This window comes from Schistocerca nitens, chromosome 4, assembly GCF_023898315.1.
Source record: "Schistocerca nitens isolate TAMUIC-IGC-003100 chromosome 4, iqSchNite1.1, whole genome shotgun sequence".
NCBI lineage: Eukaryota > Metazoa > Arthropoda > Insecta > Orthoptera > Acrididae > Schistocerca > Schistocerca nitens.
Genome location: NC_064617.1, coordinates 908,176,827 through 908,200,435, shown reverse-complemented (window position 1 = coordinate 908,200,435; position 23,609 = coordinate 908,176,827). Strand labels below are relative to the sequence as shown.

Genomic DNA, 23,609 nt, shown 5'->3' with positions numbered 1-23,609 from the left:
ATTTCATTCGGTTAGGGCTATGGGATCGTTATAAAGTTAAACTGATTCCAAAAGATACTTCCAGACAGTTGCTGATTGTGATTGACTCCAGTGATTCTTCGCGTATCGGATCCTTTAGTCTATTTGGGAGCAGCCTCTTGAGCACTTAGATGCGTCAATCCTAAGGAAAATAAACGAAGTTTTGGACGACAAAGGCGCCTCAGGACGCACTGAGGGGCTATCGCTGCGGTTTCCGCCAACCTTTGTTCGGGACAGATTGCTCTCTTTCTGCACACGCACGCGCAATTTTGGTGACCTGCTGTAGGTTTCATGTCTTAGTGCATCGACAAAGGGTACTTCATTTTAATTTCTGCAAAACACCTTAAGCTATCGTCAATTGTTTCGATATGGATAATTTAGTACAAAGCGTTAAGTGCCTGTGTGTTACCGATAAAGTAACGCGACTGGATTCTGCTCCTGGCTCTGATAAGAAAGGCACATACTTTTGGCCGTTTTCAGTTGCTAGGCTCAATCTATTATCTGCGTCGCCTATTCTGTTCAAAGGCGCAGAAAAACCGCTAATAATCCCCGAGCAAAGAATACGCGTCTCCAGTAAGCGCTGATAGCTAGAGGTCTGCGCGGATAAGAAAAGTGCAATCCGCACCGCATCCGCAAGGTCCTAATCCGCAACCGCACCCGCATCCGCGGCAATTAATCCGCATCCGCAAGTTCCTTATCCGTATCCGCATATATTTAAGTTTTGAATGAGTAATTAATAGTAATACACAGTAGTACTTAGAATTATCATATGTAAAGACATAGTTATCGTCAGGGTGCCATTTCTGCGACAAGTTAACTACTTTTTATATATACTACGATGGTATCTGTTCATTCGGACATGTCCGAAAAAACAGATACCATCTGGGACCATGCAGCTCGTTGTAATGAAATTACAATGAAATTAACACCCTTAGTTGCTTACAGGCGTTGACATACGCCAACGGGGACAGATGAAAATGTGAGCCCCGACCGGGACTCGAACCCTGGATCTCCTGCTCACATGGCAGACGCTCTAACCATCTGATGGTAGACAGTGGGCAGGTTTGCCACCCAGAGAGCACTTCACAAGCCACACAAAAGACACGGTCGGGTAAACGGATTAGGCGCAGGTTTCTTGGGTACAGCTACGTCGGTCGTAGCCAGGGGCTGAGGACAACAGACATCCGCTCTACCCGGGCCCTGCAAGATTCCAAGAATGTCAACAGACTTGAAGTTTTCAACTAACATTGCAACATACGTACTGGGCAGATGTCTTGCTCATTATCCGCAGATGACCCGCGGATATCCGCGCCGGTCGCGATTTTATCCGCCAAGTAACAAATACCGCGGATATCCGCATCCGCGCAGACCTCTACTGATAGCCCATGGACGATTACCCCGCCCTTGTCGTGTGTCCAGCGACCGGTAGATGAGGTGGTAGTCGAGAGCACACTGCGGGACACGACGGCTGGCATGTATTCTTTAGAGAGCTGCGGTGTGTCTGCCGTCCAAACATGGCGGCCCACCTGAACGAACCCCTGTAGGCCTGTGTGTTGACTTGGCGCACAGGCCGTGCAGCAGTGGCCATTGCTGGTCCTCCTCTCTGCTGTTGATTCATCCCGCTTTACGTTACCCGTGCTCCTTCTGCACCGCCTCTCGAAATTCAAATGCCCCGACGAATAATCAGCTACATTCACAGCTAACTACACCAAAAAGAAAAAAGATGAGAGTCTAGAGAAATGTGAAGGACTGCACATAAATACCTCTCTAATTAGAGATGGAGACGTACGTAATGAGCCGAGTATAGATGCTGATAACTTGAATATATTAGATGGGAACAACTCGTGGACGGAATGGGAGGTGATAGTACGCAAATTTCCAGTAAAATTCTGAAGAAGAGCCGTTATAACTAGCATAATGGAAAGTCCCCTCTGTTATGTACCTGACAGTGGTGGTAGAATATGGATGTAGACCAGGAAAACGGAACAGGCGCATAGGTACCTAATTTCTGTAATGTTTAAACTGGCGTCGGCCACTGCGTTGCCCGTGGTGAGGGGTAATGTCCGAAATTAGTTATTCTCAGCACGCTCTTGAAACTTTGGATCTTGAAATAATCAATTCCCTAACGATTTCCGAAATGGGATGTTCCACGCGTTTAGCTCCTCTACCATTCCACGTTCAAAGTCTGTTAATTCCCGTCGTGGAGCTATTATCACATCGAAAAACTTTCCACATGAATCACATTAGTACAAAGGACAGCTCCGCCATGCAACGCCTTTTGTTTACCTTGTGCATGCGATATTACAAAAAAAAAAAAATGGCTCTGAGCACTATGGGACTCAACTGCTGTGGTCATTAGTCCCCTAGAACTTGGAACTACTTAAACCTAACTAACCTAAGGACATTACAAACATCCATGCCGGAGGCAGGATTCGAACCTGCGACCGTAGCAGTCACACGGTTCCGGACTGCGCGCCTAGAACCGCGAGACCACCGCGGCCGGCTGCGATATTACAGCCATCTGTGCAGGAAGCCCATGAAGTCTGGGTACATAGGCAATTCTAATAAATAATGATAAAGGACATTTTAGTCTCATCAATGTTAATAAACAACATTTTCAACATAATCTCCGTGCTTTTCAGTGCATAACTTCATCCGCTTTGCATGTTTGGGGGTGAATTCTACGCAGTAGGTCTGAAGTATACATATATTCCAATAAGTCCAATGGATCGCATTTTTACGGGGTTTCACACAAGCATTTTCTTCCCCAATACACGATTCGCATTCATTACAGATAAGTATCACTTACAGAAGAAAACTGTTGAATTTCTTTGGGTAGTAGCGCCTCGCGGCCGAGGGAACACACTGCCGATAACAGCAAGATTCGCAAAGACGGGGGGTTTTACATGTGTACATTAAGAGCATCCTTATAATGTGTGGCAAAGAATACTATCACTGTTATTTCTCCCCATTCCTGCTCCACATATGGCTCATGTTAGAAATGATTGTTGGTAAACGTCCGAGTGAACTCGAATTAGTCTGATTTTCACATCGTGCCTATTTCGCAATATGTATACGGGATAAACTAATAATTTTCCTAATTTTATTGAAATAAGCACTCTCAGAATATTAATAGTAAACCTCTATGCAATGGACAGTACCTTTTTTGGCGTTTTTCAATGGAGATCGATGAGCAACTCTGTAACGCTCTAGCTCATACTAGACTGATAACCCACGACGAAATGCACCATTCTTCTTTGCACCTTCTCTGTCTGCTCTATTAATCCTACCTGGTAAATGCCACAAATTGATATGAAATATTGAAGAATCGGTCGAACGAGTGGTATTTTTAAGGCAGGTCGTTCGTGGATAAAGTACTCTTGTTTGTCATCCGCCGAAATGTGACACGACGACGCTATCCTGATCTATTTCTGCAGCGGCAACCACCACGTTACAGCCGGCCGCGCGACTGCTACGGTCGCACGTTCGAATCCTGCGTTGGGCATGGATGTGTGTGATGTCCTTAGGTTAGTTAGGTTTAAGTAGTTCCAAGTTCTAGGGGACTGATGACCACAGATGTTAAGTCCCATAGTGCTCAGAGCCATTTCAACCTTGTCATCCTTCCAGTGAAACTTCTGCAATTGACACTTCTTGCCCTACAATTACTTTTATATTGTTTCACTTCAGGTTACTGCAGATGGCTACTCCTAGATATTTTTCCTATAAGTTACTGATTCCATTGATTTATTGCTCGTGCTGTAACACGCCAGTCCAAAGTTTTTCGCCTGTTTATGATCAATTAATTTACACTCAGGGGTCAACTGCCAGCCCGTGTGCCATACGCAAAGTCTGGCGGAGCCTTCCCACTCTATCCATGACATCGTCTCACGTATTGCGAACTGGAACGTTCCTGTAACACTTCCTAGGTGTATCCGGAAGTTACTATTACATGGGACAAACTCATCCCGTCAAGAATGAGTTCCATCATGGTAGGCGGTGCGATTAGCGAACAGGTGACGCCCGCAGTCGTCCGGCGAGGCGCGACAGCCCCACCGGAGGAACTGCTGCACAGGGAGTGCGTTTTTTATTTTGGCAGCTGGCGCTCCCCGAGTACCGCGCGTGGCAGGTAATTCGAGATAATAGCCCCCCACCCCTTATTCCCATCAGTCTGCTATGTACAAACGGAAGAGGGGCGCCGGGGCTGCGCATGCGCCTTAGATGCCACCCTTGTGTGTGTGTGTGTGTGTGTGTGTGTGTGTGTGTGTGTGTGTGTGTGTGTGTGTACGCGCGCGCGTACCACATCTCCTCTTAAAACCATTGGACCGAGGGGCATCCTACGCACACGCATTAGCTTCAGACAACACTCGCCTTTGGGGTAAGAACCACCTGCCTATTATACTTCAGAAGACAACGTCATAAACATTGAGATACGTGAGAAACTGCCACATCATACATGTCGTTTAAATTTGTTAGTCCTGTGCTGCTAATTCTTGTCGCAACATATTTCACATTGTTATCCATATATGCCGCAGGATGTTGTTGACACACACAGTACGATAGATAGGACATTATAAACACTGTGATGCGTGAAAAAATGCCGCCTCATGCATAAAGTTGCAATTAATTTATTCTTTACCACTAAGACACTACCACTGCCGAGTCAACTTAAGGTAATGCCTGTCACATGGCAGCGCTTTTGGCAGCTTTAAATTGCAAGGCGCAACGGCTGTAGCTGACAACAGTAGACGTCTTTATAGCTGTGAGGAAGCAGTGTCATAAAGACTTTTACAAAATCACATTGCAGGCTTGCATTTGCCATTGAAATTAACAAGTCACAGGGCAGTCTGTTAAATACTGCCGAGAGGATTTGTCATGTCCATATTTTTCTCATGGAAAATTTTGTCACTTGCTCAATGGTGGGCTCACCAAGAACTGATTCATCGTAGCTCCTGGATATTAATTAGAAATATTGTTTATTATAACCTCTAAGTTAAAAATACTTTACAGAGAATTTGTATTCTGCTTACTGCGTCTCTTAATTTGGATACTGTAGTTATGCATTTGTACATTATGCATATTTCTTTGTGCGACTGTTTCGTAATACCAAAGCTGTTTGCACAGATACATGAAATGTTTTCTCAATATTACACTACAAACTGAGTCGAAACAAGGCCCCCGGAGTAGACAACATTCCATTGGAACTACTGACGGCCTTGGGAGAGCCAGTCCTGACAAAACTCTACCATCTGGTGAGCAAGATGTATGAAACAGGTGAAATACCCTCAGACTTCAAGAAGAATATAATAATTCCAATCCCAAAGAAAGCAGGTGTTGACAGATGTGAAAATTACCGGACAATCAGTTTAATGAGCCACAGCTGCAAAATACTAACACGAATTCTTTACAGACGAATGGAAAAACTAGTAGAAGCCGGCCTCGGGGAAGATCAGTTTGGATTCCGTAGAAATACTGGAACACGTGAGGCAATACTGACCTTACGACTTATCTTAGAAGAAAGATTAAGGAAAGGCAAACCTACGTTTCTAGCATTTGTAGACATAGAGAAAGCTTTTGACAATGTTGACTGGAATACTCTCTTTCAAATTCTAAAGGTGGCAGGGGTAAAATACAGGGAGCGAAACGCTATTTACAATTTGTACAGAAACCAGATGGCAGTTATAAGAGTTGAGGGACATGAAAGGGAAGCAGCGGTTGGGAAGGGAGTAAGACAGGGTTGTAGCCTCTCCCCGATGTTATTCAATATGTATATTGAGCAAGCAGTAAAGGAAACAAAAGAAAAATTTGGAGTAGGTATTAAAATCCATGGAGAAGAAATAAAAACTTTGAGGTTCGCCGATGACATTGTAATTATGTCAGAGACAGCAAAGGACTTGGAAGAGCAGTTGAACGGAATGGATGGTGTCTTGAAGGGAGGATATAAGATGAACATCAACAAAAGCAAAACGAGGATAATGGAATGTAGTCGAATTAAGTCGGGTGATGTTGAGGGTATTAGATTAGGAAATGAGACACTTAAAGTAGTAAAGGAGTTTTGCTATTTGGGGAGCAAAATAACTGATGATGGTCGAAGTAGAGAGGATATAAAATGTAGACTGGCAATGGCAAGGAAAGCGTTTCTGAAGAAGAGAAATTTGTTAACATCGAGTATAGATTTGTCAGGAAGTCATTTCTGAAAGTATTTGTATGGAGTGTAGCCATGTATGGAAGTGAAACATGGACGGTAAATAGTTTGGACAAGAAGAGAATAGAAGCTTTCGAAATGTGGTGCTAAAGAAGAATGCTCAAGATTAGATGGGTAGATCACATAACTAATGAGGAGGTACTGAATAGGATTGGGGAGAAGAGGAGTTTGTGGCACAACTTGACCAGAAGAAGGGATCGGTTGGTAGGACATGTTCTGAGGCATCAAGGGATCACCAATTTAGTATTGGAGGGCAGCGTGGAGGGTAAAAATCGTAGGGGGAGACCAAGAGATGAATACACTAAGCAGATTCAGAAGGATGTAGGTTGCAGTAGGTACTGGGAGATGAAGAAGCTTGCACAGGATAGAGTAGCATGGAGAGCTGCATCAAACCAGTCTCAGGACTGAAGACCACAACAACAACAACACTCAAAACTCAGAATCGCTCTTTCCTCAACATGTCAGAGCGGTCCCAGAAAAATTGTGTATTCCATCATATTAACTTTGTTATGTTAGGAAATGTAAGATAAAAGCACGTATGACTTTTTTTAGCTATACTGATAAGAAGCTTTGGTGTTCGGATACTATGTCAGATGAATCATAGCCGAACAACGACAAAAGCAGATACGGGTGTTGGGTGCCTAGGAACCAGGAACACCTGAGACACTACAGAGATTCGTACACGGCGCGCAGCAACGGACTAGCTGCGTAAAGGAAATATCGACAAACGGCGCAAGCAAACCTTGCTTGCGCCGTTTGTCGATATTTCCTTTACGCAGCTAGTCCGTTGCTGCGCGCCGTGTACGAATCTCTGTAGTGTCTCAGGTGTTCCTGGTTCCTAGGCACCCAACACCCGTATCTGCTTTTGTCGTTGTTCGGCTATGATTCATCTGACATAGTATCCGAACACCAAAGCTTCTTATCAGTATAGCTAAAAAAAGTCATACGTGCTTTTATCTTACATTTCCTAACATAACAAAGTTAATATGATGGAATACACAATTTTTCTGGGACCGCTCTGACATGTTGAGGAAAGAGCGATTCTGAGTTTTGAGTAGTGACAAGAAAATACAGCAGGATTGTCTTGTTCACAGCGGAAATGCCCACCAGTCCCGGCCGTTGTGGCCGAGCTGTTCTAGGCGCTTCATTCTGCCTCGGGCATGGATGTGTGTGATGTCCTTAGATTAGTTACGTTTAAGTAGTTCTAAGTTCTAGGGGACTGATGACTTCAGATGTTTACTTCCATAGTGCTCAGAGCCATTTGAACCACTTTGAACCAGTCTCGCATCTGCTTCGACGCTACGCGCCCAGACAAGTTCCCACTCTGCTGAATGCAACTAAAATTTGTAACCGATTTCATTTAATTTGATGATGCGATGTAAATAAATGCCTGTTACATTCATCTCAAATGGTAAATTTCCAGACAGTTACTGACTTGACAGTTAGTGATTTGACTAAATTCCATCAACAGTGAATAATTAGCTGACAAAGGTCGCTGGCGGTCCCAGTATTAACGAAGTGTATGGGAATGGTTACTAGATTTTACTTCTCCTAGTGTTATAATTCGCGCTTGCGTATGCAACAACTATAATTATTAAGAGGTCGTGGTATGTGTCTCACTGCCGAAAGCGTTAGTTTGCATTTGTTGGTAAGATTCCGTAGCAAAGCCTTTCACTGATGTATTGGCGCTGCAGCGAAACGAACCTCCGTTATCTTTCGTAAGTGAGCGCGTGCTACTCACCTACACCTGTTCAGAAAGTAAAGCGAGACCATAGAAGGAAAATGTAGGAGGAAGAAGAGGAATGCTGACGGTAAGATGGTCTTACATACACTGTGGCAAACAGATGCCCAGTGGATGGCGTCGCGTGTACAATGAACGAACGCCGCAGCTTCCGAACCGTGGGTCGATTTTTTAATTTTGCACCCGGCCGCCTCTTGATATCGTCAAGTGCTTTAGCTCATGTTTTCGAGCGTTATGAAACCCGTGTCGTGTTCCGCGCGAGGCATTCAGCTTTACTTTCATCTTTGCTACTTCCCTTTCCGTTTGAACGCCAGGGGGAACTGTATCCGTGCGCTCCAGCCTGACGCGCTTCTCTCTCTCTCTCTCTCTCTCTGTGTGTGTGTGTGTGTGTGTGTGTGTGTGTGTGTGTGTGTGTGTGCGCGCGCGCGCGCGGTCATAAGTGGGACGGTTTGTTTTTTTGAAAGCTCTCTTTGCGTTGTTTGCGGCCATTACTCGATTAACCTTTCAGAACTCCCCCAAGTAGGCCAGTCGCGTTTCGAAACTTGCCTCCTCCTTTGTTCCTCGTATTGCGCCTCCGCTTAGGGGCTGCGCCGTTGAGAGTACGAATGTGATTTTGAAAACTTTCGTGTCGCGGTAACATTGCTTACGGCGATCCACTCAGTGTACTAGTGGTTGTGAATGGGGCTGTACGTAGTACATACCGTGCCTCATTCACTAGCCCTTGTCTCCGCGCTGCCACCCCTTCTGTTAAACAGATTTATTTTTTGGGTTTCTTCCAAGCAGTACGAACTAGCAGTGTGCAGCAAAATCCCTCTATCTTCGAAAAGAATGTGAATGAATGTATCTTCTTTTGCGTTCTCAGCTGTGTAACAGTCACCTTATCAACAGGAATGTTACACCATCACTTATTCAAAAGAAAAAAAAATTTCCATTAACAGTTTAATACGCCCCGGCTACAAAATACTAACACGAATTCTTTACAGACGAATGGAAAAACTAGCAGAAGCCGACCTCGGGGAAGATGAGTTTGGATTCCGTAGGAATATTGGAACACGTGAGGCAATACTGACCCTACGACTTATCTTAGACAATAGATTAAGGAAAGGCAAACCTACGTTTCTAGCATTTGTAGACTTAGAGAAAGCTTTTGACAATGTTGACTGGAATACTCTCTTTCAAATTCTGAAGGTGGCTGGGGTAAAATACAGGGAGCGAAAGGCTATTTACAATTTGTACAAAAACCAGATGGCAGTTATAAGATTCGAGGGACATGAAAGGGAAGCAGTGGTTGGGAAGGGAGTGAGACAGGGTTGTAGCCTATCCCCGATGTTATTCAATCTGTATATTGAGCAAGCAGTCAAGGAAACAATAGAAAAATTCGGAGTAGGTATTAAAATCCGTGGAGAAGAAATAAAAACTTTGAGGTTCGCCGATGACATTGTAATTGTCAGAAACAGCAAAGGACTTGGAAGAGCAGCTGAACGGAATGGACAGTGTCTTGAAAGGAGGATATAAGATGAACATCAACAAAAGGAAAACGAGGATAATGGAATCTATTCGAATTAAATCGAGTGATGCTGCGGGAATTAGATTAGGAAATGAGACACTTAAAGTAGTAAAGGAGTTTTGCTATTTAGGGAGTAAAATAACTGATGATGGTCGAAGTAGAGAGGATATAAAATGTAGACTGGCAATGGCAAGAAAAGCGTTTCTCAAGAAGAGAAATTTGTTAACATCGAGTATAGATTTGTCAGGAAGTCTCGTCTGTAACATCGAGTATAGATTTAAGTGTCAGGAAGTCTCGTCTGAAAGTATTTGTATGGAGTGTAGCCATGTATGGAAGTGAAACATGGACGATAACTAGTTTGGACAAGAAGAGAGTAGAAGCTTTCGAAATGTGGTGTTACAGGAGAATGCTGAAGATTAGATAGGTAGATCAAGTAACTAACGAAGAGGTATTGAACAGAATTGGGGAGAAGAGAAATTTGCGGCACAACTTGACTAGGAGGGATCGGTTGGTAGGACATGTTCTGAGGCATCAAGGGATCATCAATTTAGTATTTGAGGGCAGTGTGGAGGGTAAAAATCGTAGAGGGAGACCAAGAGATGAATACACTAAACAGATTCAGAAGGATGTAGGTTGCAGTAGGTACTGGGAGATGAAGAAGCTTGCACAGGATAGAGTAGCATGGAGAGCTGCATCAAACCAGTCTCTGGACTGAAGACAACAGTTGTGTACGTTCTGATAATACATTAAACCACGATCGATTTCAGTCTCTAAAACTCAATCACCAAGCCCCATTAGCAAACGCCTTAGAATCATGGACGTCGCAAGTACTTGCTCAGAAGCAGGATCGTATATAACATCTAGTTTAACAGAAATGCTGACATCGCGTGCGCCTGATTGCAGATGTGTCCCCCCCCCCCCCCCACACCCGCCCCCCCGTCCCGTTCGACCTCTTAACTGATAGCGTGTCTGTTCAAACGACATCCTGTTGTAACACCTGTAGGTACTATATCAACTTTCATTTTAAGGAACATATTTCTGACTAAAGTCTATTTTTAATGGCCATTCTACGCGAAAGAACTGAAAGCACAGTATTTGAAATAATCACGATAAAAGAATTTCGGTAGCTACGAACTGATTTTCTCCACCTCTGCTGTCAGCAAGTAGCTAGTTCCTCGAAGTTTGCAGTTGATGTAGTAAAACTGTGTCTGTACCTAATACGTGAAAGCGGCTGGTTGTGCGGTGGGGTCGCTTTCTAAGTTTTTAAAAACTGCCACTAGACCGCGCTGTTGATGTCATTACCAAATGTTTAAACAATGACAGCTCAGAATTGGTCGAGTGGTATGTTTACTGTAGATCATTAAAGAAAGGGATTTGTGAAAAGATAATTTACGTTCGATGATTTTTCACAATGTTGCTAAAAGCTTAAGTGAACCACAGTGCCTCGAATTTCGCTCATATTTCGGTAAAGTCGATGTTGAGCGCAGTGTGATTAAAGAGTATCGGGAGATGCCTTATCGTGTAATAAAGCGAGACAGGAGGATTTCTCTAAGGTTCCACAGCTCAAAACTGTCCTTTCTAATACGACTCCTCCTCTTGTATAAGATAGTATCCCCGCAAATCCCTACTCTCACATAACCATCTAATTGCTAAATAGAATAATAGATGACTACACAAAGATTAATGTGCCATTTCTGCTGCCACGATTCTTTCTTGTATCACTGCATTAGTACGGAAGCGTCGAACGGTCTTTCGAAACTCTTAGCGTCAATAATGCTCTTTGAATGCTACACAGCTAAGCAGCGAGCACATAGAAGTAACTTTAAACGTGCAAAGTTACAGAAATTCGACTACTGTGTCGCAGATGCGAGCTAAGTTCAGTGTACCTATGCTTAACGCGCCAGTCGTCATTGTTCAGCATTCCACTGCTTGGTTCCCTTAGTCGGGTGCATTAAGAAGTTTTGAGGAAAGGCACACAACAAATGACTCCGCTGTGAAAGGCGGACAGTAGGAGCACGTCAGCAGACGCCAGTGACGCGCGTCTGATGCAAGTAACGGTGAACTGCCGAGCTGCCCAGTAGCCGTGAGAAATTCTGGGCAAGTCCCTTACCGCATATTATTAGAAGACGGTGGTCTCGCTAATTATACTCTAGGACGTCGCTAGCGCGACTGCTGCGTAATGCATGCAGCCTGGGATAGAATTACCTCGTGCCAGCCGTGGCAGCGCTGTTCCTTTTGTCAATTATTTCTCACTAGCTGCCTTCAGCCCTCCAATTTCCTTAGTGTTCCTTTCCTGTCCTTTCTTCCGTAATTAATCCGGCAGTTTATGTTTCGCCGTGAATGTTGCAGTTAGAACATTTATCTGTACAGAATAGCGGCTCATTTCCACATCATTCTATCACATGCGCTGTTTCCTAACAATAAAAGCTGCCCTGCAGTGGTGTGTAAATTTCTCGAGGCATAGCACCCGTCTTCCATCCGCACACTTTCGACATCACTGTTTCTGGGCCACTGTTTTCGACCCGAAACTTGACGGATCGAGACGATGTTGGAGAGACGTTACGTCAGATGTTCGGAAGATCAAGAGAGAGGGCGTCTTAAAGATGTTATGGAACTCTTACTTCTTAGTATACAGACCTACCTACAAAGTAAAGTTCACTGTGCTGTCCTTGTCCGTACATGACACGGGCTGTTACGGTTTCGCTTGCAGACGGTACTACTCCCGCTGAGTCAAGCACGCCTATAAATAAAGATCACGACTCCTAGTCGCCATGTCCAGCCTCTGATCCAGTCGCAGGCGAGAAGTACAGTTGTCAACCACCACAAGATATGTCAGTTTTACTAGTCGTGTTACAATTAGAGATGGCATGCTTTCGTTATGCTCAGTCCTTCGAACCCATTTGAGAGAATTTCCCTGTCTTTCCCTTCTCAAATACTGACCTGGAAAAGTTATTCCACTGAAAGCATCAGAAACCCACCAGCAAAATAGCCGGCGAGTGCCACGCCGTCAAAGCATCCTTACTAAGGATGCGGTCCGTGTTGGCCGCGTCTGCCCTCTGACGAACCAAGGCTCGTAGCCAGTTCCGATGTGACGTTGCAATGTCCCCTTTGAAAATTAAGAATTACAGTGCTGGAAAAACTCTTACGTTATTTGATTTCCAAACAGCTGAGCAAAACTAAATGTATTGAGACTGTCTATCTTTGCTCATTCTGATCATGTCTTAACTGGCACACACTATTTTAGCGCAACGCAGTAGTCTGACTTCCAATAATCCCTACAAAAGAATGGCTCTGACTAACAATAACTTACACCTTTCATGAACCACTTACCTCACAAAAATCTTCGTGACTCGAACAACTGCAATACAGAGAGCGCCGATACTGCCAGCTAAATAAAAGATTGAAAGATTCTAACTACTGAAGGTACTAACTACTGATAGGCACAGTTAGCAAAAGAAAGATTTTGATAGAGAACAATGTATTCACCTTAATAGTGTTCAAAACTATACTGCTCATGACATCCAGCCTTAAAAATTTCCTTTTTCTGACGGACACACGTCCAGATCGTCCGCTCATAGTAACCTCTGAAAACTGGCATCTCTCTCCCCACATTCAACACTGCTGGCGGCTCACCTCCAACTGCCCAACACTACCCCCACATTCAACACTGCTGGCGGCTCACCTCCAACTGCCCAACACTACACTAGCGAATATTCCAACAATGAGTCCAACCAGCTATAGACTGCACACAGCGCAGTCAGCGATTTTCATACAGAGCACTGCGTGGCGTCACCAACATAAAAACCTAAACAGCCTACTTCCAACGTCTTGTACAAATACTAAAGTGGCCGTGTTGGCGTGAGTCTGTCCCGGCCGCTTATTCGCCAACGGTAGATTCTTACACATTGTTCCCTTCACCATCAGTTTCTGCTGCCAGTGTACACCCGTTACCTGCATCGCTTCAGACTACAAACCAAAAATGCGTTATTTTGGCGTGTTGTAGCTGGTCCTATTTGCTCATATAATAGGCCTACTACACATACTGCAAACTGACAAATCTGTCCCAGCCTCTGAAAACCTAGGTTACTGGTTTACTTGGCGGAACGATCTCCACGTAATTTAAATGTTGCTACATCGTTTGGCTTACAGCTCCCGTAATGATTAATTTTGATGCATAGGTTGTATCATAAAGCAGAACTTCTGTGTAACCCTACTATTTACTCAGAATCTAGCTGGTATTGTTAGTCTGATATCATCGTTGAAATGCTTAAAGTGGTTTACGTTCGCAGAGGTCGGTGTTGTGTGGACGTGGACTGTCGTTGGTCGCTCTGCGTAACAGCACTATCGAACAGGTAGGTAATACGATGACCACCTACTGAGGGAGAAGTGACACGCTTCGGGCTGCGTGTGCGCTCATAAAGCATCTCTGACGTTGGCAGAATGTGTGCCCATCATTATTCGTGGTGAACTTTTCGCCCGCTCGGCCATGGTGTGTGTGCAAACCCAAGTTTTCTTATTAGTATTGAAAAATTTTAGTGGTCTTGATGGCAATAAAAATAAGATTACAATTTGCTGAGTAAGGATTTCGGCTGTTTAACAACCATGTTCAGATCATGCTTACTAAAGAATCGGTACCTATGTACAATGTTTGCGACAATAGCGTTGTTATGATTCGAGTACAGTATTAGTCACATCATCGTTACGAAGTGTAACATGTCAACAGTAAAAAGTTATCATAACTGTTAACGTCTAAAACCGTCGTAAGACTCATTTCCTATCAGTGTGCTCAACATCACATCGTTACGAAATAATGGTACTAGAACCAAGTAAATGAACATCATGCTCTTTCACGGCGATCGCGACGCTGTTTACTCCAGTACGTAGAGCTTACGTGGCAGGAAGCAGTAGTAAGAATGACGAGTTCTTAGTCATATCTACAGGCACAGTGATTCACCAGGAAGCATTAAGCGTTGCTCTTGAGGGAAGCACAGTATTTATTGGAACCGGCCATATCCTACACAGCTACTGCAGCTGCGGAAGACAACAGAAGAGGAGGTCGTCATACGGCTCAAGAGCCAAATACACGTGTGGCTATCCGGCGATAGCAAACCTCGAAACTGGTAGACGCTGGAAAGTTAGTTTTCGATTGCGACTGAAAATAAAATTGTGTTGTATATGGGTGTTTGCTGGTTGGCTGCTGTTACGACGTACGGCTTTTTTTTCTGTTGCAGGTGAGTGGTGGTTCACAGCTTGTTCGTGCCGTCAGCGGCACGCTTTCCTCCATTGTTCTTCCTGGCGACCCGTAAGTACTGTTGTTACTCGACCTTCAACTAACTACTTTCGCCCTTTCCAAAAGGAAATGGCTTGCTGGCGAGAAATATTGTAACGTTTCACGCATTCGTAGGGATAGAGGATAGATCTCCAGTACCTTGTCAGACGCTGTTTGTCCTATTCGAGGCGAGGTAGAAGTCTTGAAAATTTGTAGTCTGTACAGGCACCCGGAGTCCGAGATTGTTAGGCTACTGCCGTTACAATCTGAGACTAAACGTTTCTCGAATTAAGACATTATTTCCGGCAAGCTTTGTAGAACTTGCTGAGAATTGTGTTCATTTGAGCCGCTGTTTGTCAATTTCGGCTACAGAGTAGTTTTCAAAAGGAAATGACTCTACAAGAGAAGAACAAAACTATCACACCAGATATATCTAGCGGTTACTGAACAAGTAAACACCACGGTTTATTTGAAATGTAGATATTATTGTGAGAGAAATAGCACCATAAGCTACCGCGGTTGACGCCTGTAACCACTAGATTGGTTGTCTTACTTTTAAAGTAGAGCTTCCAAAGTACAGTTTCAGTCACTACACTTTATTGTAACAAATCTAACCAAAATCACGCGCTTCTTTAGTGTCTTCAATGCGACAGTTCCGTGGAACACTTGTTTTCTTCACAACACGAAAACTGTGATACAAAACTTACAATAAAATGGAACTTCAATTTCAGAAACCTGTATTCCATTATGGCACCAGTTAAGTTCGGTCTGCAGTACAGGAAGTGAGTTAGCATCGCATTGTTTCACATTTCGTAGCATGTGCGGTAATGTGACTGGAACATTTTTAATTGATATTGTTGATGATCTACTCATGAAAGAAGAGCGGGCTATTGTAGAACAGTGTTCTTTCCAGCCAAGTCAGAGCAAGCAGAGATTGTGGCAAAGGGGTTTCCCAATACGGAATATTTTTGAAGTGCTTACCAGTTCCGAATATCAACAAAACAGGAAAGGAAACACTGCTGTGCGCACACGCGCACACCAAAACTTCGTCAGTAGGATTCGCATGTAGGATTTAATAAGATTACGAAATATCTGTGTCAATTCAGTGCGTTAAAGAAATTAGTAATACCGTCACAGGCACAACTTAACGGAGCTGTATTCCGTAAAATTCGTACGGTTTGACAGAGCTGCAATATTATTTCCAGTGACCCAATAGAAGAGCCACTAACGGCTGTTAGCACGAAGTTTCATCCATAGTTGGAAATTGTAGACGTGGCTTCATTCAATAAACGGGGAGTATAACGGGCAAGAAAAATATGTCGTTATTGCTGTGCGATCCATTTCATCCGCCGTGGATCTAATTGTCAGTTTTCGGAGTCTTACGTCACTTCTCTCGCTCAAAACCGTGATACATATATAAATGTGTGTCGCGAACAAAGCGATGTGCTATCGTGAAATATAGTTGTCGACATTAAACACAAAGAGTACGTAAAGACATATTCCTCCCACGTCGTCTGACAAGTTTCACATGCTTTCTCGCTTCAGTCGTGTTTCTTCATTTTCCCCGATTCGCGATTTTGAGAATTCATCGCCGCTTCGTGCTACTCAAGAACAGCCTTACTTTGTGGCTGAGGGAGCAGTTTGTTGTACTTCATGTATACTGCTGTAACCGCACGAGGTCAACGAACGTATGTAATTAAGAAAAATCTTTTGAGATACGGAAAGCCGAATGTCAGGCGGATTCAGTGTGCAAACCCTGCGACGCGGGCGAGTCTGCGCTCGAGGCGGGAGACTGCGGCGTCCCCCGCGTGGCCGCGGCCGCGGGAGGTTGCAGGCGTAGCAGAGTCCCGTCTGGTCCGCCAGTGCTGCGTAAGCGCGTGCGTGTGCGCGTGCGTGGGTGTGGGGAACGCATGAGCCGACGCCGCTGCCGCCGCGCCTCCACGTGAGTAGCGAAGCCCGACTCGTGCGGGCGCCACTACAATGTCAGCAACGTGTGCTCTTTATTAAACTGCCAACTGCGTGCACGCACAGTGGCACCCGATGTATACAGAGCAGCTGATGCTGTGGTTTCCAGAAACAGCCCAGATATCAGCAAATAACGCTCTAAAGTTAGCGCTAGCCCACACTCTATGGATGGTAACGTTTAGTCACGTTTCACACAAATAAAACTCGTTTTTGTAAGTTTTCTGCCAAACCGACGGTTAATAAACCAATAACACGGTTGGTGCTGCTTCTTTGTTATTCCCGTGTTCTATGTTATCTTCGATGTCACCCAGTCGGTCATGTTCAAAGCTCATTCGCCCCCACTAATTACGCTTTTAAGGCCATCGTAGCCGAAAATCTGCTTTCACAAGTTGCGATGAATGAAATTGGTAATCTCATTGCACTAAGCTCAAATTTGACATTTGAAAATATTTTTTCATTCATTGAGAAAAGGTCGAGAACCCAGACATTTGCTTGTCTACTTCTCCAAATCGGTGAGAATGTTGCTAATGTAATTATGTAAATTAAAGCAAGTTTCAAAACACAGCTTCCAATGTGTGTGGAACGGAAATTGTACGATCAGTGTGTGTATTGACAGTTTCACCTTACGGTGAGGGCTGGCTAGTTAAGAAAGTGGGTATGCATGATACAATTTGCGAGGAAAAGATGAAAACAAACAAACATTGGAAGACATAATTATGATTGTAAAGTGACATGTAGCAAGGAGAGTAGATAGGCGAACCAGGGAAGTTCTTCGCTATATGTCAAAAAATTAGAAGAGATTGAGTGTACGACATAAGGAAACTGCGTAAATTGCGATAGAAGATATGCAGGATCAATATGCGTTCTTATTGCTGAACATGCATGGAAAACTCTAGAAGTAACATCAATCCAGAAACGGATGTCAAATGGTGACGGCTATGAAGACGATGTAATAAACATTATTCTGACAAATATAACATGATAGATATTGTTTAAAATAAGTGAATCATTAATAAGCCACAATTAACTCCTTTCAGTTTGACCTCTTCAGAAAATTAGTTTCACCTCTCTGGGGTAGCTAACTCCACCGAGCTGGTAGACAGAGCCTATCTCCGCCAGTGCCACATATTTTGAGAAAATTATCTTAATGAAGAACCTCGTTCTTTATAACATCGCTTTCCATTTGGTGTAAACCCTTTAACTTGCACTTTCGAACACGGATTTCTAATAACCATTGTTAGAGTCCTAAGAATTACATTGTTTGTAAACTGGCAGTGTTGCTCTGTAATCTGTTGACTATGCACAGGTGAAAGCGCCATCTAGCACGATATTATGTCGCCAGAAGGCATGCACAGGGTGAGACTAAATTCCGTTTGCCGCGCAGAGTAGCCGCGCGGTCTTAGGCGCCTTATCACGGTCCGTACAACTCCCCCCGTCGGAGGTTCGAGTCCTCCCTCGGGCGCGTGCGTGTGTGGTGTAGGCTTAGGGACCGATGACCTCAGCAGTTTGCTATCATAAGACTTTACCATAAATTGCCAATTTAAATTCCGTTTACAGATTTTGAGGAAAGTAAAATTTGTAGTAAACATGGTGTCAAAGATCCATACCTTTACAAACCATGAGTACTTGGTCATCTTCGCTGCTGTGCAACATCTGTCCTACTGAACAAGTGCTCATAGCTCTTGATGTATACATTTTAGATCCCATGTCTACCAGACATATTTTTCTTGTTTTTGGCTTCGTTAGTTCACGTCGGTAAAACACGGGTAAGATTACATTGATTCGCATGGAAATAAAGTAATATTTCGGGTACGGGAAGACAAAATTCTATATTTTTAAAGTAAATGCATGTAGGAATCCCCAGGATGAGTAAAACGAACCAAACTACTTTTTTTTCTTAATTTTGTTATATGCCATTATACTCCTGGGACCTTGTTACTCACAGGAAGGGCAGTCCTCCGTCAGTCTGAATAACCTAACATTTCTTTGCTGATATACATCTACAGATACTGTGCAGTGCAAAGTGCAGGGTACTTGATAGCAATATGAGCGATTTGTTGCCATTTTCCGTTTTCTTTTAAACAGCTGGAAAGCTGATAGTATGCCTGTATAGTACCCGAATCTCTTATTCGCGTGGTTCCTGCGGTACGATAGATACAGCTGAACTATCGCATATTGTTCCGCAAACACAGGTTCTGAAAATGTATCTAATAAGGCTTCGCGAGAGCAGTGTCGCCGTTCTTCCAAAGATTTCAGTTTCAGTTCCATAAGCATTTCTCTTTAATGTTCGCGTCTATACTGACTCTTTACGAATCAAGCACCGCGTCTAAAGGTTCGATTTCCACTGCCATGCATATTTGATAAGGACTGCAAACCATTGTACAATAGTACACAGATAGCCACTGCTGTAGCGTTGTTTCTGTTTTTCCTAACAGATGCAGCGCACTTTCGCCGAACACATCCAACGAATGAATCATTTGCCTCCGCTACTATTGATTTCAAGTGTTAGTCCCATTTCGTATGACTTCTTAGTATTTTCCTGAAGATTTTTAAACGGTGAAATGCCCTAGAAATGTACTGCTGATCTTGTAAATGGATATTGTCGTGTTATTCCTCTTCTTTGTCAACATTTTGCAGTATTATCGACATTTAGAAAGAGCTGCCATTCAATAAACAAAGTGCAAATACAAACTCATTCGACGTTCGTTACATTTAATAAATCAATGTCCACACTATCCTGTATATTTAGACCACTGATTTTCATTTCTGTGGACCATTCGTTGTTTAGTATAAAATACGCGTTTTAGTGACCAAAGTATACTTGTGTAGATAACATGTGATCGTAACTTCATCAAGAGTTGACAGGGTGCCACAGTGTCTGTAATCCAGGAAAACATGATCTACTTGCTCGCTTGCATCTAATTCTTACACGGTGTGAATGGAGGAAGCTGCGTTTCACAGTTGTGGTTTTTACTCCTCCTTTCGGTGAAACTTCTTTTCCTCTAGAAACTTCATGATGATGTTTGAGGTCAGATTTGTAGTACTAACAGAATGACGTTAGCGTTAGTGATCCGTAATTCCGTTCTTAGGAACTGGAATGTTGGATACTCAATACTACGTGCAACTTCCTTGTCTTTTTCCAAGTCGGGTTATAGTTGTTAACGCCTTAGAGAAAATAAGACGTGCAAATAACTTTCATGACTTATTATTTTAGAGGATATTTCGCCGAAGTCTTTCACAAACGCTTGAGGACTTTCAACGTGGAGCAGAGCTGGCGGTCAGTAATTTCGCGATCTTCTTCATGGGAGATGGAGATCACTTTTCCGAGCGTTAAGCCGCTGGAAGACAGTGAGGATTCTTTGAAAGTAAGTCTGCAACAGGTTCCTTCTTGGTCACTCTGTCTGTAGTCGTTGTGATGTAGGGGTATGAAGCTTATGCTGATAAATTTGCACGTTGCTGTTATGATTTTGCGTCATGTTTAAAAGCTTGTGCAGCTGCACTTCCTGCTGTTAATCTCTCTGTCGGCTTCTCAGATGTTAACCCACAACTCCCCAAGATAATGGACTCGTGTTTGCTGAATGAAATGGTTGTGCCAGGGCCTTACTTGCGTCCCGTTCCTGCTGGGTATCGTTGCTCGCTCTAGGCCTCGTGTACTCTTATTTCTCTTTTATAATTGCGGCCACATCAAGACGTCAGTTGTGACAAGGAATCTCAGTTTAATGACGCCCTCCCAGTCGACTTTTCTTTCGATTTTGTGGCAATTGCATGGTGTAACGTAAGAGGAAGTGCCACAGGGTTTTGCTTGTTAGCTTTTCACGTAATTAGACTCTTATTGTGAACTCCGTTACCAAGGTCACTTCTGCGCTGTTATAAGCGTCCACTTTCTGCACTGTCTTCCAAAGCTGTTAGTTTGGATCCTAAAGTTCGCCGCCGATAAACGTGCCTGTCGTCCTCAGATAAGAGCTTGTAAACGAAGTAATAGGTTGCACTAAAGCTGCTTCAGCAAGATTCGTTGGCAAACAGTTCTAAGCGCTTTGCGAGGTCGGCGTGTACAGCACTGTCTAAACACAACGGGAATGACTGAGTAACCCAAGTGGTGGTCTGTTCACGTTGTGTTAGACTGAATTAACTTCACTGTGTTAGATAACAGTGATTACTTCGTTAAGAATTCTAAGCCAAAAGAATGAAATTAAATTTTGCTTTCCACATCAAAATAAATAAACAGCACGCATGTAATCGTTCTGTACCTTTACTAGCACGCAAAAAGCAGTAACAGGAACATTAGAGAAACGTCGTTCTGTGACAAATATAGTTCCAATGACAATATTGTCAGCGATGTTCAATATTAAATATGCATGGATCCAGAAATACATTCAGTTACTCGAAACACACTGACGCACACAACTTATCCATATCACGTGATTTTAAAAAAGGGCAGTCCCAAACACGTGTAAAGCAGCTGTCAAATTCGAATATCGCGAGGGCTGCAGTTCTCGACCGGTCAGAACTAAGGACATTTATAATTGGTTCACGCGAACGAGTATATGGATGTGAATTGATTAATTAACACAGTTAACTTATTAATTACATGAGAAATAAGAAGCTAGGAAACAAGGCGAATACACGGAATGAATGGGAGCATGTGTGACGTAGTTTACTAAATAGTACACAAATTGTAGAGAGGAATGCGGAGCAACTTTACATTTGTATGCTGGTACTGTTGCAGCGACGATGTTGTTGTAGAGCGAAAATTTACAATATTACGAATGGAAAACATTTTATTTGAAAGAGAACCTGATGTGATTCTGCAGTCCTTTACCTGGTTTAAAAAAAAAAAAATCTTTGGCTGCGCCTCACCTCGCTGCAGGATTCTCAGGTAGTGTGGCGACGATGACGCGCTGGTATTTAGCGATTCCGCATGGAAAACTTCTAGATCCGTTATACATCTATTACGGCTATTGTGCTGCTCAAAAATGGTTCAAATGGCTCTGAGCACTATGGGACTTAACTTCTGAGGCCATCAGTCCCCTAGAACTTAGAACTGCTTAAACCTAACTAACCTAAGGACATCACACACATCCATGCCCGAGGCAGGATTCGAACCTGCGTCCTCAGCGGTCGTGCGGTTTTAGACTGTAGCGCCTGGAACCGCTCGGCCACCCCGGCCAGCTGTGCTGGCTGAACTGTCGTCGTCAGTTTGATGTCGTTGGACTGAAGTTTCAGAGCGTGCACAACTTGAAATACGCCCCACTGATGTGTTTATAAAGTACAGGGTGTTTCAAAATGAATACGCCGGTTTTCAGGCGTTTTAGCATTTATTACGTTCAACTTACAATTGTAAATAATACGCCAAATGAAAAAGGAACTCAGTTTTGTTTTACCTGTGCGCAATGGATTATGGAATGACAAAGTGACTGAAAGTCGTGTTGAACGAGTGCGAGTCTTTCACGCTTGGCCGCAAGAAATATCCCCGCGGATAGTTTATGGGCCATTCTGTTTCGGTGAATCAATTGTTACTGATGTTCCTTATGTTGATGTACTACAGCTATGGCCCGTGCCTCTATGGGAAGAAGCTGAACAACACACCTTTATGGGGAGCAAGATGGTGCGCCGACTCACTGGCATATCTCAATACGCTACTGGTTAAACGAGGTTCTATTATCCGACCGGTGAATTGGGCACAAGGGGCCGGTTGGCGCAGCGTTTTATGCATATCCTCCACGTTCACACACGATCTCACGCGATCATGTGTATGTGCCTCCGATACCAGCTGATCTATCCGACTTTAGAAACAGTGTTATTGCGACTGTTACTCCTGACACATTGATCATGGTTTCGGAACAGCTCTCCTGTCGACTCGATGTGTGATCGCTTTTCACACTGAATAATTGTAAGCAAAACTGTTTGTGTTTCTCTTTCATTAATGTAGTATTTATAATTGTAAGGTGAATGTAATATGTTCTACAAAGCCTTAAAACCCGTATATTCATTTTGAAACACCCTGTAATTCGTCTGTACAGTGTCCTATTCCAAGGCAGGCTTCTTCACATAAAAGCACTGTTCTCGCAGTGTTAAAACTTGACTTCGTGCACACGTATTGTTTCACCAGTCAAAAACTAATATTGGTCCATTACATTTGCAAAAAAAAAAAAAAAAAGCCTTAGTCCGCCCACGTACAGAAGCGGAACGCACAGTTTACAGTGTACTCAACATCAATCACTGCCTTTCTGCAGTTCACATCGATAAGGCGCGTATACTAATTTAAATCATTACTCCGTGTCCTCACACACGGAAACCACCACACCAGCCACCCCGTCCCATGACACTCAGTAATTTGCGGTCTCCTCGTGGTCGCCCTTCCACTCGATTGATCGGTTTCGATAGTCGAAAGGTATGGACAGATTTTCAAGAAACATTTGTCATATTCTCACATACAGAGCAATAGGATCTGTTATGTGCACGGGTCCGAAAACGCTGTATTTCCATGTCAGTGCTCAGTTTCTACTTCTCTTGATAACAACATTAATCATGGGAAACACGCAGAAAGAGATCGTACCAACGTTACATGAGACGTTTTCTTACACGAAATGTTCGAAATACCCTCTTGGTGACGTTTGGTCAGAATTTACAGTAAGTTGTAATTCTGGGTTTCACCGCCAGTGTTGTTCTGATGGAACAAAGGTAATGTCGACAAGTGCCTCACTTCACTGCTTGTGTTGAAAAGCGACTAAATTCGTAACTCTTCTAGCGTCAAGCAAGGAGTATAAACTGTTTTAGTGTTTATCATGGACATGGTTTCCGGTACAGTGTGGTGGAAGTGCACTCAAACGTGTAGTTGGCAGCTGGCAAGTGGTAGTGCATGTTTCTTAAGAATAACTGTTTGTAACACATGGCAGTGGCCGTGGCG

The 23,609-nt window shown here is 43.5% G+C and overlaps 1 protein-coding gene across 1 annotated transcript in view; it reads left to right on the top strand.

Annotated features, from left to right (window-relative positions):
* The first annotated feature begins 14,278 nt into the window (after positions 1–14,278).
* LOC126252654 (zinc finger protein jing) overlaps positions 14,279–23,609 on the top strand; it is a 206,845-nt gene continuing 197,514 nt past the window's right edge. Inside the window, exons 1-3 of the mRNA XM_049953556.1 lie at positions 14,279–14,294; positions 14,409–14,602; positions 14,700–14,770. Of these exons, the coding sequence (XP_049809513.1) occupies positions 14,279–14,294; positions 14,409–14,602; positions 14,700–14,770 (281 nt within the window). The remainder of the gene's footprint in view (positions 14,295–14,408; positions 14,603–14,699; positions 14,771–23,609) is intronic.